Source organism: Leopardus geoffroyi, chromosome C2 (genome assembly GCF_018350155.1).
Source record: "Leopardus geoffroyi isolate Oge1 chromosome C2, O.geoffroyi_Oge1_pat1.0, whole genome shotgun sequence".
NCBI lineage: Eukaryota > Metazoa > Chordata > Mammalia > Carnivora > Felidae > Leopardus > Leopardus geoffroyi.
The window spans coordinates 75,191,773-75,209,440 of record NC_059333.1 but is presented as its reverse complement, the minus strand read 5'-3'; the positions used below and the strand labels follow the sequence as shown (position 1 = coordinate 75,209,440).

The window sequence follows — 17,668 nt, the reverse complement described above, 5'->3', positions numbered from 1 at the left end:
CGCTCAGAGAACGCGCACTCTAGTTAAAGTGGAGTTGGGTGGGAGTTGGAGGAATTCAAAAAGGCACAGGACCATAGTGCATGATCAAAAGAGGTGCCTGCCACACAAAGGAGACATTTGTGGAGTGCAGTGTGTAGACAGAAGAGATCTCCCTTCTGGCTTGCAGACCAGGTGGCATTCTAACTGGGTCTTGAGAATGGGTGGGATTTGGGCATGTGGGGAGGAGAGTAAGAATTATGGATGCCCCCAAAGAGAAAGCAGCATGAGCAAAGGTATCGAGTTGGGAAAGTAAGTCCCTGTATGCCTGGAGTGAGTGAGTTACCGAGTGCTGGCAATAATGAGCTACCGACTGGCGTAAGGGAGGTTAGCCTAAAGCCAAGACAGAGTCCATATGACTCGAAAATGCTGGACAAAGTGGAGGCCGAGCAAAATTCAAGCAAAGATATAGGTTTCTGCTTCTGGAGACCGAAATCACAAACCAGAGCTATATCTGCTCCCACAAAATAGGCTGTAGGCCTCTGGTTATTGGATTTTACTCCTCAGCGATGGGAGTTGACCTTTCTGTGACTGATGATCAAATTCAAGAGAACTTCTATGAGAACTAAAACCTCTTTCTAGAAGCAATTACACTTGTCACGGCAGTCCACTGGATGGTTACCTTGCCTTGATTGCCTTCTTGTTCTTCAATGCTACAAACATTTCATCCAGGAGAAACATGGGAGAGTGACAGAGCAGAGAACTCATTGGCAGAAGTCCTGCGTCTGAACACAGCTCCAGCTCCTACATGCCCTTGTACAAGTTACTGAGACTTTTGGAGGGTCTGGTACCTCATCAAAAGAAAGAGGATAGTAATCCTTGCCCTGCCTTCCTCTTTAGATTGTCATGAGACTTAAACAATAGAATGAGTGCAAAAGTTTTTGTAGACGGTAGTGCCCTGTTACCAAGCGGGGAATAATGGTGTCTACAGCATTAGGAAATGTCTAAAACTTTGTAAAGATGTGATTTTGATTCCACATTCCTGGAGTATTAGCCACAGTGAAAGACCCACTGCAGAAAGGGAAAAAGGTTGATTTTATAACACCAGAATTACAGATTATGCTTGCCTCTTTTGCACAGAATGACTTATTACAGCATAAACTAAATACAGGACTCTGAATAAATACTTGCTTTTCTAGTCATTGCATCTGCAAGTGTGCACACGCACCCTTCTATGAGCTCAGAGGATGCAGATGGCACAGACATATTTCCATTCTCAGATCATTACGTGTTTAGTGAGAAGAACCCAGAGCCAGAGTTCCTCTCTGTGGGTCAGAGCTGCGTACCTTGGAGTGAACATACAGGGGACCTTTTAAATGATGTGGATCAGATGACTGTGTTCTTTTCTCCTCCAAGTCCTGGTCAGACAAGCGTATCAGGTGCAGGTACTCTGACCTCAGGTTTGGCACACTCTCCCACATTTTTTTTTTACTGAATATTTTCAAGCAGCTCTTTCTATGAAAACACACACATCAGAAGTATGTCCCAGCTGTCAGTTTGGTGGTCAGGACCCATCAGTGGGTACCTGTTTTCTAGAATCTTATCCCCAACCAAAGCCACCTTCCAAGGTACAGAGCAGTCAAGCCCATTTGACTGTGGGACCTCACAGGGCTATAAACCTGTCCTCCCCAGCCCATCTCCCCACAATAGGCAGGCTGATATTCTATGTGGGCAGTGACAGTAAATGGTTCACATCACAGCATAAGATTGAGACATGTGCATATAAGTCTGAAAAGGATCTGGCAGGTAATTGAATTCCATCGGATAGTTGACTTCCACCTCTAATTGGTCTCTGAATATCCCCTTGTATTGCCAATGTCATGGGGCACACACCTCATGGGTCACCAGCTTCCACTGCTGTTTGAGCTGTTGGGGCAGTGGTCTTCGTGTCAGCCTGATGCCATTCCCACTGTGCCCTTTACACACTGAGCGTGCCACCAGGCACAGGTGGGAGTCTTCTCTCCCACAGGAACCCTTCAAGTATTTGAAAACAACTCTCACATCCCTTGACCATACCTCCCAATCCCATTTTTTCAAGTAAAGCATTTTCTCACTACCTCTCAGTTACAGTTAACTTCAAGTACAGTCTTCAGAATAAGTCCCTTTTGACAAAGATTTTAGGGCTGTTTGGCTGGTGAGGAAATGGAGTCTTCCCTCTGTTTTCCTGCTGGTCTTGTTGAATCACTGAGGATGGAATGTAGGACCAAGGTAAGAGCAACTCAGAGTCTCAGAAAGACAGACACTCATGGGTTTTAGTTTTGTTTTGTTTTTAACCTGCCTCTAGCCCAAGCTTGGCAGGGTGCCTGGCATTCATTTGAACATTAGGCCCTGGTATTAGCAAAAGGTCGCTTCCTTCCACCTGGCGAATAAGAAACCTATTCTTTGTTTGACTGTGAGATCACCCCAAACACCCAGCCCTGCTGGAGCTTTGTAATTAGGACGTATTTGGAAACAACAGAAGGTTTGCTCAGGAGATCTATGTCTGAGGCCTGGGTCTGCTCTCCTTACTCTGAATCTCAGTTTCCTCACGTGTAAAAGTGGATGATAAGCCCTTCCTTGCCTGAGTCTGAGTGAATCGTGCAATGCAAATGAGACAAGAGAGGTGACAGCACCTGGTAAGGGGATCTTCTAGTTGGGAATGCCCTTGCCCAGGACTAGGTTGTAGACCATCTCCAGCCTGCCCTGTTGAAAAATGAGAAAACTACGAGTTTTAGAAAAAGACATTCAGAGCTACCATATCTCTGCTGTGGCTAACTTTGTAAAAGGAAACATTTCTTTCTGTACCAAGGAAGACAATGATTCTGCAGCCTATTTACATGATTCTTCACGCCCTATTTTAAAACCAGAAGCAACAAGATACTTTCGTGGCTGAGAAACACTGTGTTTCCAGAATTATCTGCAGCCACAGAGCCTCCAGCCATGCTCCGGAATTCAGCCAGGGAAGGGAATGCTTGCAGATGCTATTGATAAGGAGAAAAGCCAGCTTGGGACACACCCCCTGTCCAGAACCTTCACCTAGGATTTGAAGTTTGTAATTAATATTTTGCGTTTGCTTTAAAATACTATCTGTGGATGTTTTCCTAAAACTCAGAGTTGTCTGCTGAGCTAAGAGAAATCTGGATGTTTTCTATGCTAATTGAATCCGAGATAACAAAATTGTAATAGTGATAAAATAAGGGCAATTTCTGTTTCCTGAAAATTGAAGCCTTTTCAAACTTAAGAAATGTGTAGATTGCATAAGCACTTACATCAATTGATAACATATAATGTTGTGGTACAAGACTAATTTTTCTCAAAAATAATTTCCATTTTGTACTCAGCCCCACAAATTATGTAGTTGGTACACCTCGGGTTCCTGGGAGAGAAACTAAAGTAGCATGTATCAAAGAGCATCAAAAATTAAGAATTTCGAGATGGCAGCAGCAAAGCATTAAACCAAATGTGGGGCCCTCCTAAGCATGGGGCCCCAGGTGACTGCACAGGTCATGTGCCCATGAAACCAGCCCTAAACACAGGAGACTGTACTTCCCAGCTCCTTTGCCAAACCCTTGAGTAATGAGATGTGAGTAGTGGAAGAGAGGCATTCCACTTTTTGGGTGAGGCAGTGAAAAGCCTTTGTGCCTTCTCCAGTCTCTTCCTTTCCCATCATAGTGAACGTGGAGTACTTGTTTTCAGCCGGTGGAGCCAACAGATTGAAGCAGTCACCACTGAGGAGAGCTAGTCTACAGAGTCACCTGGACCACGAAAGAAGCTCTTGTGCGTTAAGCCACTGAGACAAGGGACTTGTTTGTTACTGAAGCATGAGCTTAGCCCATCCTTCCAAATATGTAGGAGAAGGCCAGAAGCAGAGGAAAATGTCTCAACTCTGAAAGTACTATGCAGGAAAGGAAACCAGACAGTGAAGACTGGTATAATGGCTCTCATGCACTTGTTTTTCCATCAATAAAATAAGAATTCAAAGGTGATCCTTCACATGTTACAATTCTATGGCTACACATAGTGCTGCTTTCTCTCAATTCATTTAAAAAATGTTACCTAAGAAAAGAGATTATATATTCTCCTTGTCCTTTAGCCTCCCAGTCTCTGGGCTGATTGCCATCGTTGGCTCACTCTTGATTCACCAACACCATCAATACTTTCAGAATCAAGAGGAAGGCACTCTTCTGGGGGCAGTGTTCTGCTCTGTAGAAAGTATTTTATCAGGTAAACTTGAATTTGCGACCGTGATTGGATAGGTTTTTTCATTCCAAAAACTCCAGCTGATTTTGTAAGAGTCCCATTGTTTGAAAATTACTGAAACTGGTCCCTTTTGTCATTGTTTCTATGCTTTATCACCTTAGAGATCACTTTGGCTTCAGAGTTGTTCCTCATTGCTCTCAAACACCGGATTGCTGTAAGACACCCCCCTGCCACACTCTGGCATGTCAGAGTAGGACGTTTGGTTTAGCGGGGGCCAGCTGGGGTCATCTGCCAAGGCCCTCTGCCATATCCGATACTGGCTTTTTGATTGATAGCCAAAACACCTTTTGAATGTTGTCCACAGGGCTCGGTTTTCAATAATGGCCTCCTGCAAAATAAGAGAGTTATTCTTTACAACCAGAGGTTGGCTATGGTCCTCCATAGACCCTACGGAGGAGCTACCACATTAGCTGCTTAGATCCAGCTTGACAAAAAACTTGAGGCCTGTACGAACAAATCCAATGTGGTTTCATGAGATAGGTCTCAGCCTCTCAAGCTTTTCCACTCAAGGAACTCTTCTGGGAAAAGACAGAGTTCCCAGTTTTAAGAATCTGGAAACATAGCTTGAAGTAGTCTGCCTCGAGGATGAAATTCCTTTTGAATCTCATATATAAATTAAATTTAAAATCATTCAAATTCTGCAGTCCACTCCCTACCACACCCCATGGAATTACCTTATAGAAAGATGTGGCTTTGGTGTGCCCTGCCATATGACTGCATAGTCCCGAATACAGGTCAATAAAGATCCGGATTCAAGTTCCAGCTCTGACATCTACTATGGACAAATCAGTTACCTTATCTGAGCTTCAGTGATTAGAAATAATTCCTTCTTTGTGTAACTCTCCTTACAGTGTAGGGCAGGGCATGGTATAGATGCCTCCCTTTACCACCTTTATGAATTATTTACTTAACAAATAGCTATGGGGGCATCTGGGTGGCTTAGTCAGTTAAGCCTCCTACTTTGGCTCAGGTCATGATCTCGTGGTTTATGGGTTTGAGCTCTGTGAGGACAGCTCGAAGCCTGGAGCTTGCTTCAGATTCTGTGTCTCTGTCTTTCTCTGCCCCTTCTCCCTCATGCTCTGTCTCCCTCTCCTTCAAAAGAAAATAAACATCAAAAAAAATTTTTTTTAATAAATAAATAAATAAATAAGACAATAAGCTATGTACTGTGGCCCTATTCACTGTGGCCTCTTTCATCTACAAGTATTTCACTACAATGCATTTTTCTAAGATTATAGAAGACCTGTCTCTTTGGAAACATTTTGGACTGCCATTTTATTTCATGAGTTAGACTGAGCCTCATACAGATCTCAAGTTATAACATAATACAAAGTGTATAAGAGGTTATTGTGTTATTTTTTCATTTTTATCATAAGTCATAAAAGTTAACCATCTTAGAAGTTATCTTGAGAAAAACAAAAAATATGAGAAGCCTGCTGTCCCACAGAATGAGAACTCATTTTGGTGTCTATCAGTGGTATCTTTGCTAGACTGGAAGAATCAATTCTACGGGATTCTACAAGGACCTTTGCCAGGGTAGTAGTTTTCTTAAATTCCACCCATCTTTGATATTGGAGTCCCATTGCCAATGGAAATAATAGAGAACAGCTAGTCTGAATCTTTCTGTCTCAAAAAATGGATCATCTGTTAGCAGGCTGTTAAAGACCCACACAGCCATCTCAAGAGCATCTCGTAAACTTCAGGGCTCACCTAGCCAGACTTGTTATTCTACTTTTTCATTTTGTACTCAGCCCCACAAATTATTACTTTCCCACAGCAAGTTGCTTTTTTGTTTTTTGTTTCGTCCTTCTTAATTAAAAAGAGAACAGTAGTTCTCCATCGAGCTGGAATAGGGCAGGATCATAGGTATCCAATTACTGGTCTTAAAGTCTAACTTACCTCTAGGATATCTTATCAGGTTTTAAACAAAAAAACAAACAAACAAAATGAAACAAAACCAAACACACATACAGACACACACAGAGAGACTTTAGTGCTATAAGACATGCCTCGAGTGTTAACACAATTCTAGAAGTATAATGGCCTGTCTCACTTTGCTGGTCTGGATTGGGAAACTGAAGGACCGAGAAGTAACCTGTTCTGTCACTCTACATTATAAATTAAATGTAGAACTAGAAACAAAAACTTCACCACACAAGCTCTTCAGATTGGCTACTAAAATAATTCACACATACATACATACACACACACATATATACACAAACACGTAAGTAATAAAAACGAGAGGAATTAAAGCTATCCAGATTAGCTCCTATGCCTTTCAGTTGGAGGTTAGATCATGAGAAAGCAAGGTGAGGATAAGATCCCATTCAAAACTGCTCTAAGATTAAGGATAGTCTTAGTCCTCTCAGCAGACCAGGAAATATTTGGAACTGTGCAACAGGAGGCCAGCCATCCCCCGTGCCTGTCCCTTGAAACCTCTCTGGACCATCTTTGTCACAGGCTGGCCACCAATCTTTAGTATCTCCTGTCAGATATACCTAGAGCTATGTGAGGAAAACATCTTGCTGCATCCGTGATAGCCTGCGGTCTTTATCTACTCTGCTCACCTCATAGGGCATGAAATCTTAGTGTCTGTAATTCTCCATTACAACTTCCTTCAACCACAGACTCAAATGGCTTTGGTTTGTTCCTGAATGCCTACTGACAGCAGAAGGTAACTTCGAATAAGTGAAGACTGCCATGCAGGAGCCTGGGGGTGAGAGCTAGGACCCCACAGCATCATTTCTCAGTGTGAAAGCTGCTGGGAACCCCCACTGAACATCTACGCCGGTCTCCATTTCTCAGTGGACTCGAGAAACAAAGGAGAAACTTAATCTTTCATGAGTGTCAAATTATCCTCTCCATCTGCTGGAGGTGAGCAGCGTCACTTCTTAACATTTAATAATTGAACAAAGCTTTACCCAGCTTTCTATTAGAATAAAGCAGGGTTTTAGACTCTGTAGATACTGAGATGAGTTCTTGCCAGCGCCGTTTACACAATCTACACACAAATAACTGTAGCACTGGTCCTCTTGCTTCTGTAGACTGTGAGCAGCACCCCTCCATCATCAGGATCTGCCTCGAATTGCACCCTAGGTCATGGCACAGGGTCAACAAATGTTTATGGAGTGAATGAACAAATGAAAGCCTGCATGACTGATAGATACAAACTAAGAAATGCTAAGTATCACAAGAGATAACATAATGATAATAGTTTATATTTATCAAACATTTACTACATGCTTTTCTGTGTTCACCTTTCATGCTCACAGTAACCCTGTAAGGTTAGGTACCCTTATTATCACGGCGTTTCAGATGAGAAAACGGAGACATAGAGAAGTGGAGTTGCAAGTGCTGCCCAGAGTCAGGCGGCAAGAAAGGATTCCAACCCAGGTGAACTACTTCCGGCTTATGCTTTCTTTTAACTGCAAACATGGTGACATTCGAATGGCTTCCTGCTAGAGGATTATGGGAGACTTTGTTGCTCCATTACCTATAGCACAATCCTCCCAACTTTTTCCTGCCCACCTAAGAGGAAAAAACTCACACACAATCTCAGCAAATCTGTCTAATGTTTGGCATAGATCCACTTTCCCAGAACCCTTTTCTCCTCAGGATGACAATAAGACACAGTTCTGACCAATGAGGCATAAGAGGAAGTCTGCAGGGTGGCTATAGAAAATGACTTTGTTTCCTTATAAAAAGTTCATACTTAAGGGAAAAAAAGCTTGCTGGTGCCTCTCCTTCCATTTTTTTTTTTTCCTGCATCAAAACACAGATAATGCCCAGCTATGCGGCAGCTATCTGGACACCATAAGCAATACACGCAAACATGAAAGGCCCGTATCTAAAGATGGGGAGGCAGAAGAGAGAAAGATTGATGATCCCCAATGACACCACTGAGTTGCTGAACCAACTCTATGGCCACTTACCTCGAATCTTCCGGTTAAGTGAGACAGTAAATATCTTGACTGTTTAAACCACTGTTACTTGACTCACCCATCCAGGCTTTGGGAAAGATTCATGAAGACGATACTACTACTGCTGTGCCATAGAGGATGGAATAGCATTCCCATAAGGAGATATTGGGGGAAGCTATACCAGGCAGAGGAAATAATGTGATCACTGACAGGGACAAGGTACGAACACAAGATTATCCTTTAAAGGGCAAGGTTCATCCTTCTGCAGCTGGGTATGAGGACACTCATGCGATCCTCTCTTATTAATTTGGTGGCTTTGGAGACCATACGGGTTAGCACGGTACCTCACAGTGTGGTCCCTCCACCAGCAGTATCAGAATCACCTGACAAACACTTGCGCCTATTCTAGACCTTTGAATCGGAAATGCTAGGGGAAGGGCTGGGCAACCTGGGTTTTAATAAACCCTCCAGGTGACTCTGATGCCCACTCAAGTTTGAGAAGCCCTGGATATGCACACAGAGAGAGGCTCTAGTACCTTAATTCTATGTTCTTTTCTGCCACTGGCTCCTGTGTGGTTTTTACCCTGCCTGTTAAGGAAGGTGCTGCAGAGAAGTCAGGTTCCAGGGATTCCCCCCTCACTGGCATAAGGCTGTGTTTGCCACTGGAAACATTGCCACCCAGATTGGGGACAGATGGAATCTGATGCTCATCTCCCCTTTGACACAGATGTCTTTTCTAGGGGTGACCCCTGTTCTCCAGGAGGCTTTGAAGAATGAAGATTCGGTCTAAATAACAGCGCTGAAGGAGGAGAGTGAACCACATAGCCAAAGAAAGGAGACCACAAACTCATTTCACTGAGGAAATGGAGTAAATGGGAGATGAAGAATCAAATCTAAGAAAAGCTCACTATGAATCTTATTTCCCATGTGTAAAGTAAAAGAAATAGACGTTGTTAAGTGAAAGAAGCCAGACATAAAAAGCCACATATTCTATGATTCCCTTTATGTGAACTGTCCTGATAGGTAAATGCGTGGAGACCGAAAGTAAATTAGTGGTTGCCAAGGGGTGAAGAAGGGGGAAGGGGGGATGAGGAACGACTGCTAATGGGTACAGGATTTCTTCTGGAGTGATGAGAATGTTCTGGAATTAGTGGTGATGGTTGCACAACTCAGTGAGCTGCACACCTTTTAAGAAGGTGAATTTTGTAGTATGTGAATCATACGTAATTTCAAAAAAATGAATTGAGTCAGTTCTCTACTTGTGGATTTTAGAAACGAACAGGTCCTTAGACATCATAATCCCATTCTCTCCAGGTCCACCATGTAGACAAGAAAATTAACACCTTGTTTGGAGCTCAATAGAGGAAAGCACCATTGCTCATGTCACCAGGGCAGGGAGCTTCTTGGACTGCTGACTCTTATCCTCTAAGGCTGTTCCTTTTTTCAGACTCCCAAAGAATGCCCCGTCCATCCCTACCCACAGTGATCAGAAGCCGGAGGGCACTTACCTCCACCACAAGGGACACAATGAAGTTGGAGCTGAGCATAATGATGATATAAACCCTCCACAGAAGAGGAGTGCAGAGAAGCTGGTGGGAGATGGAGAATCACTGTTAGTTTGAAGACAAATAAATGTCAGAAAGCTGTTCACACGTTCACAGTGTACATTTTCATAGGTTATAAATCACGTGTGTAATAGACACGCTTACATGTAGACATTACATGTATGCATATTAGAGGCACACACAAAATAACAGAAACTATGATTGCTGCTTTTGTTCTTTTATCTTTCTTTCTTCTCCTTTTTATTTTTTGGTGCCCCTGTAATTTCTCAATTTCCCCAAATCAATTCGATCAAAATTTGACAAATTTGATAAAAGTGTTTTTGTGTGCTTGCGTTGCTCGCTTTTATGAGAGAATACAGGAATGTGGCTCTATTCCCAGGAGGCTCTGATGGTACACAAGTCGAATGTGACAGGGGCAGTGTTGCCCTTGTCTCTTTGGTGCCACATCTCCCCTCAGCTGAGCCCTGCTTTGCAGCCCCGAGCCAGGGCTTTACCCTCAGGGCTGTGTGCACAGCTGCACAGATGGTGCCATGACAAGGGTACTCACCAGTGGGGCAAGTGGAGCTGGATGGGAATGGATGTCTGGCTAGATAAATGAATGGATGGATGGATGAAATGAAACCAAGGGCACACTGCTGTACCCGGCACTGTCTCATATACTGCCTTCTACACTGGGGGGATTATAAACTGGTACAACTCTATGGAGGGCAATGCCATTGAAATGAAAAGTGGAAAACCATTTCTGGGAGTTTATCCTAGAGACAGACTTGTACATGCCTGAAATGGTATAGGTATAAAGTTATTTTATTGCAGCTTTGTTTGGAATAGCAAAACATTGGAAGCAACCTAAATGTCTATCAACGGGGGCTGCGTATAAATTATGGTACATATATGTATATTGAAACAATATATTAACGTAAAAAGAGGAATGAGGAAGCTCTATGTACTGTCGTGGGACAATTACCAAAATACACTGTAACATGAAAGATCATGGTGCAGAACCTGTGTGGTCGGGGCAGCCATGGGCATGCCCCATGAGGGTCTCCTGCCAGGAGAGTAAGTAGCAGGTGCTCCAGTGCTACTCTTGGAATCTCCCATCACATCTACCCTGAGCCCACACTCCTCATGAGTTGCTCATAGCTAATACCTGAGGATGGCAGGTCTTCACACTCATTCTTAAAAGATACTAGATACCTGTGATGGGCAACTGTGGCTGGGCTTTCTTAGAACTGCACTGCAATCTGAAACCCTACCCCTCTGACCCCTCCTTCCGTCACTCCGTCATGGGGGTCAGACCTACATCATAAGGTGCCACCCTCCCCTTCTCTTTGGGCTCCTCGTCTTTTTGCCCCTACAGGCATTTCCTCCATAGCTTGCTCACACGTCTCATCTCATTTTGCCATCTTCAGCTCAGAAGACCTGGACAAATTTAATAGTCTGCTATTTGTGTAAGAATGTGGCAGAATACACATATAAGAAATATATATATGGGGCGCCTGGATGGCTCAGTCGGTTGGGCATCCGACTTCGGCTCAGGTCATGATCTCACGGTCCGTGAGTTCGAGCCTTGCATCAGGCTATGTCTGTCAGTTCAGAGCCTGGAGCCTGCTTCGGATTCTGTGTTTCCCTCTTTCTCTGCCCCTCCCCCACTCACGCTCTGTCTCTATCAAAAAATGCATAAACATTTAAAAAAATTTAAAAAAGGAAATATATATATGTGTCTGTGTGTGTGTGTAGGCATATGTATAAAATATGTGTATAAAAATAAAAGTGTATAAAATAAAGTGTTGTCATCAGTAGCCTCCAGAGAGGAGACCTGGTAGCAGGGGAAAAAGGATGAGAAGACAGAACTTTTTAACTTTTGAATATTAAATGTTGTGAATGTATCTCTATTTTTAAAAAAATTCAGTTTTTTAAAATGAGCAATAACTAGGTTACAAACCAGCATGATTCCATTTAAAGTAAACTGCACAAATCAGTCAATGCGCTTTTATAATATACAAAGTTTCAAAGATGGAAGGATAGAGTGAATACTGTTATAATTTTCTCTGCCTGCATATTCACATTTTCTAGAATGTACCCACAATTTTATGTAATAAGAAGAAAAATAATTATTTTTAGGGTGAGCAATAATTCTCTGCAGTCATTCATTGGCAGTCATGTTGGCAATGACCCCACACAGGTCCCCCCAAAACTAAATAGGCTCCCTGTTTTGCTGTACCAGAGGAATCAGCCTCTCTGTAAGACTCTTTCCTCTTAAAGAGTGTGACTAAACCCAACATATCTTAACCCTAACTTCTGCAGGATTAAGAAGTTTTGACTCACTTAGAAGTCTAGCAGCCAAAGACTATCTCCATGACTGCTTACTCAAATTCATGAACATATTTAACAATAGTGGCAATTACGCTGTTAACCACAGTGATACAATTATCACAAGGAAAACCGAATGTAGACATGAGTTTGTATGCCACGTGTCAAGAAGGGTTGGTGAAGGTTTTGCTGGTTTGCAATGAACTGTGAGCTTCCAGTGCTCATCTCCATTTAGGAACCGGATCTACAAGGATCAGTCACTTACTGCCCTTATGTGCCATGGGTTATGTTAGGCACTGGTAACATGAAACTGAATAAGATAGGACCTTGGCCTTCATGACACGTGTCTTTGAGTTGGAGAGGTGGGCAGGCAGGCTCACGTAGCACTAAGTAAAAAAAGTCCATTCCCTTTTACCATCTCTTCTGTATTCTATTTATTGGTCTAAAGGACATTTGGTAATAATAAACTTCTAATTCAAAAGTATAGGTTAAAGGAATTGAAATACACATTTCCCCTAGCTTGTATATGTAAAAATTGTCTCATAGATTTTGACATTTGCCTCAAAATTACACACTCTAAGAGAGTTCATGAGGTAAGTTATGGCTCTTTGCAAACAAGTTTTGCAGACATTAAGTATGAACATACAAACACGTCTTTATTATAGAGATTTTTTTTTAAAGATGTAACAGAATTTGAGAATTAACAGAAAAAGTGTTATAGGCAAACTGTTTTCAACAGCTTCAAAACAGAAGTGCTTAGGGGGAAAAAATTTCTTACGCTTGAAACAGTGTATGTATATAGATTTTTCCATTCTTACAGGGATCTTTTAAAAGAAAAATGGTCAATGCTTCTGAAATATTTGAAATCAAGATTAGACAGAATCTTATTTCCTGGCTGGCTTAAATTTAAAAAAATACAAATAAATGTAGTATTCTTTTTTAACTCTACTATTCCAAAAGGATAATCAGTGTCACGAGTCCATGTCAATTGCCACCGTGACCTGCTTCTTGCAGTCAGGGTATTATATAACAGTAAACCATCATCATAGCCCAGAGATAAGACTTACATCCAAACGCCTGTATAATTCTGGAATATCAGCAAATAGAATGAATAGACACACACCCAGCTGTATGACCAGCACAAGGACAAATATATCTGAGGAAATAAGAACACAAGCTATCATTTCGAGAAATTGGAGTATATACGGAGTTTCACATCTATTGACAGACATATTCTAGATTCACACTGATTAAGCTTACTTGATTCCTACATCCAAACACAGCATAATAAATGGAAAGTACTCATTTCTATGCAATGGGTCTCACCTCCACAATTTCTATGCATGTCCTTGAAGCAGATGGAAATTTTCACATGCATGTTGTAAGTTTCAATTAATAAAAGTGGGAAATATAGAGAGAGCAATTTTGACCTAATGTATTTTCAAAAAATGCCTTGAAGACAGTTAAGTATCCAAGTCTTAATGCAAATCCCCTGCTTCAAATTCTATTCTGGAAAAAAAAGAGGGCTGTAAATAAACAAATATTTAAATTGCAGTAATGTAGAAGTAAGCATTTGACTGCTTTCTCATCCCAAGGAGAAAGGCAAAATAATTTTCTCTAAATAAACTAATTCTTATGAGGACATTGATCCTTCAACTTATGCTTCTAAATTTTCCCAATTAGGGGTGCCTGGGTGGCTCAGTTGTTAAAGCATCCACCTCTTGATTTCGCCTCAGATCACGATTTCATAGTTCATGGGTTCGAGCCCCACATCAGGCTCTGCACTGACAGCATGGAGCCTGCTTGGGATTCTCTCTCTCGCTCTCTCTCTCTGCTCCTCCAGTGCTCATGCTCTCCCTCTCTCTCTCTCTCTCTCTCTCTCTCGAAATAAATAAGTAAAGGTAAAAATAATTAACTAAATAATTAATTAATTAAATGTTCCCAATTTGAGAGGTAAGGATGTATACAAATGAATGTTCCACAGGGTAACCAGGTCACCCACTTCTCCTAACACACACCGCACTCCAGTCCAGAATGTAAGGAGGTAGCATGTACTTTGGCCAAGAGCCTCCACAATTACCGTAGCCAGGTTCCTTCAGGCTGGACCCCCTCCCAGGCTGCCAACCACACAGTGCCATCTTAACCATTGTCTTCATGGCAGGAGACATGTTCCAACTGAGTGTTGTGACACTTCTCTCTCTCCACCTCCTCCCAGATGAATTCCGACAAGTACTGACACGTGAGGAAATAAATGACTCATCCCAATTTACAGTGGTGCCATGAAAGGACACCTGGAGACAAACTTCCGGTGAAGGAAAGAGGTAGAGGAAGAAGCCCTAGAATTTAATGCAGCTTTGAGGAAAGGAGCAAAGAATGAGGCTGCCAAATGTGTTTATAGAGCCCTGGAGTATAAAGTCAAGGCTCCAGATAAGCATCAACTCTGCTGCTGCTCCCCGAGTGACCCGGGCATGTCTGTTCCTTCTGATGACCCCTCACCTCTGATCTGGTACAACGCTACTCACAATTTTTATATATGGGCTGCCTAAATGGTTTTCCTTTAGAGAAAATAAGAGCCATGATGATACAGTTGATTGTTCCCAAGAACCATATGGTAGTGTTTTCGAAGCTTGTGAAGGCACCATTACTTCCAATTTTTTCTGGAGCAGTGGGAGAAATGGTTGACTTTGAGATGCTTTCATTTTGCACTGTGCAGGCACTAAAAAAGAAACAAAAAAGGTAATGAACGAAGATGACAGGTCTTTATGGAGCACTGGTAACTACAGGATTCCATGCCCTCAGTGCTTTTGTAATTACCTACACTTTGGGAAAGAATATACTGAGAAATAAGGGGAAATAAACCAACACAGATAGATCTATATTTTGGATAGATGAATAGATAAAAGATAGATAGATGATAGGTAGATAGATAATTAGATAGTCAAGTTAATAATTCAATAATTTGGGTACCCTTCATGTGTAGTAAGGTTATGTGGGAAAAATATGAGTAAGCCATGAGTTTTTCCTCTTGTGGCTTAAGATCTTTGAATATTGATAAATAGGGTGACCATATAATTTATTATCCAACAGGAGCATATTTGAATGTGAAAGTAAAAGACTAGTAGCATCAGCAAAACTGGTAGTTGCCAGAGGAGACATGCGTGGAAGGGGTGGGAAAAATAGATAAAGGGGATTCAGAGGTCTAAACTTCCAGTTATAAAATGAATATTATGAGGATGCAAATTACAGCATAGGAGCTGTAATCAAAAATAGCATATTAATATATGGTGACAGATGGGCACCACATATCATGGTAAGCAAGGAATGGTGTATAGAATGATGGTCGAATTGATAACTTGTTATTAATGTAACATTGTATGCCAAATATACTTCAACGATTAATTAATTTAAAAAATTTCACTGGGATATCAGGCTCAAACTGGGGCTGCCTGGGCAAATTATAACACATGGTCACCCTAGGTGTAAAAGAAGGTCATGGATCATTATCACACAAGACAGGCAAAAGTAAGTGCCAATGGATAATATCCTCAAACTGTGCTACAGAGGAGAGATCACTGGAAAATTCCCCAAGGGACTTGAAAGAAAGCCAACGCCTCCAGAAGAATGAAGAACCCTTTGCTTCTTATCATAAGGGCCAGACCGTGTTTGATGGAAATTAGGATGTGAGAAGCTGGCATCAGAGCTGTGACAGTACCTGTGCATCTCCATGGAATACCAAGGCTGCCTCTGAACCAGAATGAAGCCCACAATGTGCATGGCTAAGCTGAGAAGAATGTTGAGAATCACAGAGAGCAGCAGAGGTGGGGAGATCAGCCGTCCTGCAGGCCTGAAGGGCACCAGCTTGGGGTAGGCACCATTCAAATTCACTACAAAATAAATTCAAGTGTTATGTTTGTGAGAGAAGGAAAATACTGTATTCTTCATCAGAAGAACAGTGTAAATTCTTGGGCCCACACAGCCAAGGAAACTGACAAACTGGAGTACATCAGGGTTTTGAGGGAACAAAATACAATGAATGGCTTCAAACTCAAGTCATAGGAGCAATTCTTAAGGGAGAAGACAAAAACAATCATGAAATGCTTTCGGTTTGGGCTATTTTTTTTAATATATGAAATTTATTGTCAAATTGGTTCACCCAGTGCTCATCCAAAAAGATGCACTCTTTAATGCCCATCACCTACCCTCCCCTCCCTCCCACCCCCCATCAACCCTCAGTTTGTTCTCAGTTTTTAAGAGTCTCTTATGCTTTGGCTCTCTCCCACTCTAACCTCTTTTTTTTTTCTTCCCCTCCCCCATGGGTTTCTGTTAAGTTTCTCAGGATCCACATGAGAGTGAAAGCATATGGTATCTGTCTTTCTCTGTATGGCTTATTTCACTTAGCATCACACTCTCCAGTTCCATCCACGTTGCTACAAAGGGCCATATTTTATTCTTTCTCATTGCCACAGCACTCTCTACAATAGCCAAATTGTGGGAAAAGCCTAAATGTCCATCAACTGATGAATGGATAAAGAAATTGTGGTTCAGTTTTGCCTATTAAATAGGCAAAGTCCATCAAATTATAGGTGAGGGCATGATGATAATGTACACTCTTATGCACTGCTTCTGGAAACGTACACTGACACAAACCTTCTGCAGGGCAATTGGCAATAAATATGAAAACACCGGAAAATGTTCATAACATTTGACATGGTTATTCCATTTCTGGAAATTTGTTTTAAGCTAAAAATATCAGAGATGTAGAAAGATGTTCTTTAGTGCATCACTTACAGTAAACTATGGTACATCTACATAATGAAACAACAGGCAGTCGCTAAGAAGCAATGCTTTAAAATATTCAGTGACAATGGGACACCTGGGTGACTCAGTTGGTTAAGCATCTGACTCTTGATTTCGGGTCAGGTCATGATCTCGTGGTTCGTGAGTTCGAGGCCCACCTTGGTCTCTGCACTGACGGCGTGGAGCTTGCTTGGGATTTGTTCTCTCTCTGTCCCTCCCCTGCTCACTCTCTCATTCTCAGATAAATAAACTTAAGTAAAATAAATTAAATAAACTTAAAAAAATATTCAATGACAAAATGAGAAGTGACATCGGAAAAAATGGCAGAGCAGACAGCCCTAAGGTCCCATCCTTCCACAGAAACATTGAAAAACAAGCAGAAACTATCAAAACTAACTTTGTCAGAATTCTGAACAACAAAGGTTTACAGCAGTCAAACAAATGCTGAATCAAGAAAAAGGCAACTTAAAGATGGTAGGAAAGCTTTGTGACATCTCTTCTTGCCGTTGCCCTACCCCTCCTCAGCTCAGTGGCAATCTCAAAGTCAGTCATTGGCTCTCCCAGTGGAGGACTCTGGTCTCTGGTCACAGAGAGGAAGAGCAAACTGCATCCATTGGGTATGTCCGTTCTAACCTGTCTGGGGGTACCTGAAGGACTGGTGCAAGGCGCTCATCTCTGTTTCACCTAATGCAAGACTGAACTTAGGGCAGCAGCATTCACTGCTTGAAAACAACTGTAAGGCTCACCAACTACCCACAATCACCTGGGGCAAAAGATGGCAGTTGAGACATAAAATAA

General features: G+C 41.9%; 1 protein-coding gene across 4 annotated transcripts in view; it reads right to left on the bottom strand.

Annotated features, from left to right (window-relative positions):
- Positions 1-1,052: 1,052 nt before the first annotated feature.
- ATP13A4 (ATPase 13A4) overlaps positions 1,053-17,668 on the bottom strand; it is a 125,788-nt gene continuing 109,172 nt past the window's right edge. For all 4 annotated transcript variants that reach the window (XM_045502577.1, XM_045502575.1, XM_045502576.1 and 1 more), the window contains 5 exons: positions 15,786-15,957; positions 14,596-14,789; positions 13,141-13,229; positions 9,707-9,787; positions 1,053-4,603 (listed from right to left, as the gene is read on the bottom strand). In XM_045502577.1, the coding sequence (XP_045358533.1) occupies positions 4,391-4,603; positions 9,707-9,787; positions 13,141-13,229; positions 14,596-14,789; positions 15,786-15,957 (749 nt within the window). In that variant the 3' untranslated portion in view covers positions 1,053-4,390. The remainder of the gene's footprint in view (positions 4,604-9,706; positions 9,788-13,140; positions 13,230-14,595; positions 14,790-15,785; positions 15,958-17,668) is intronic.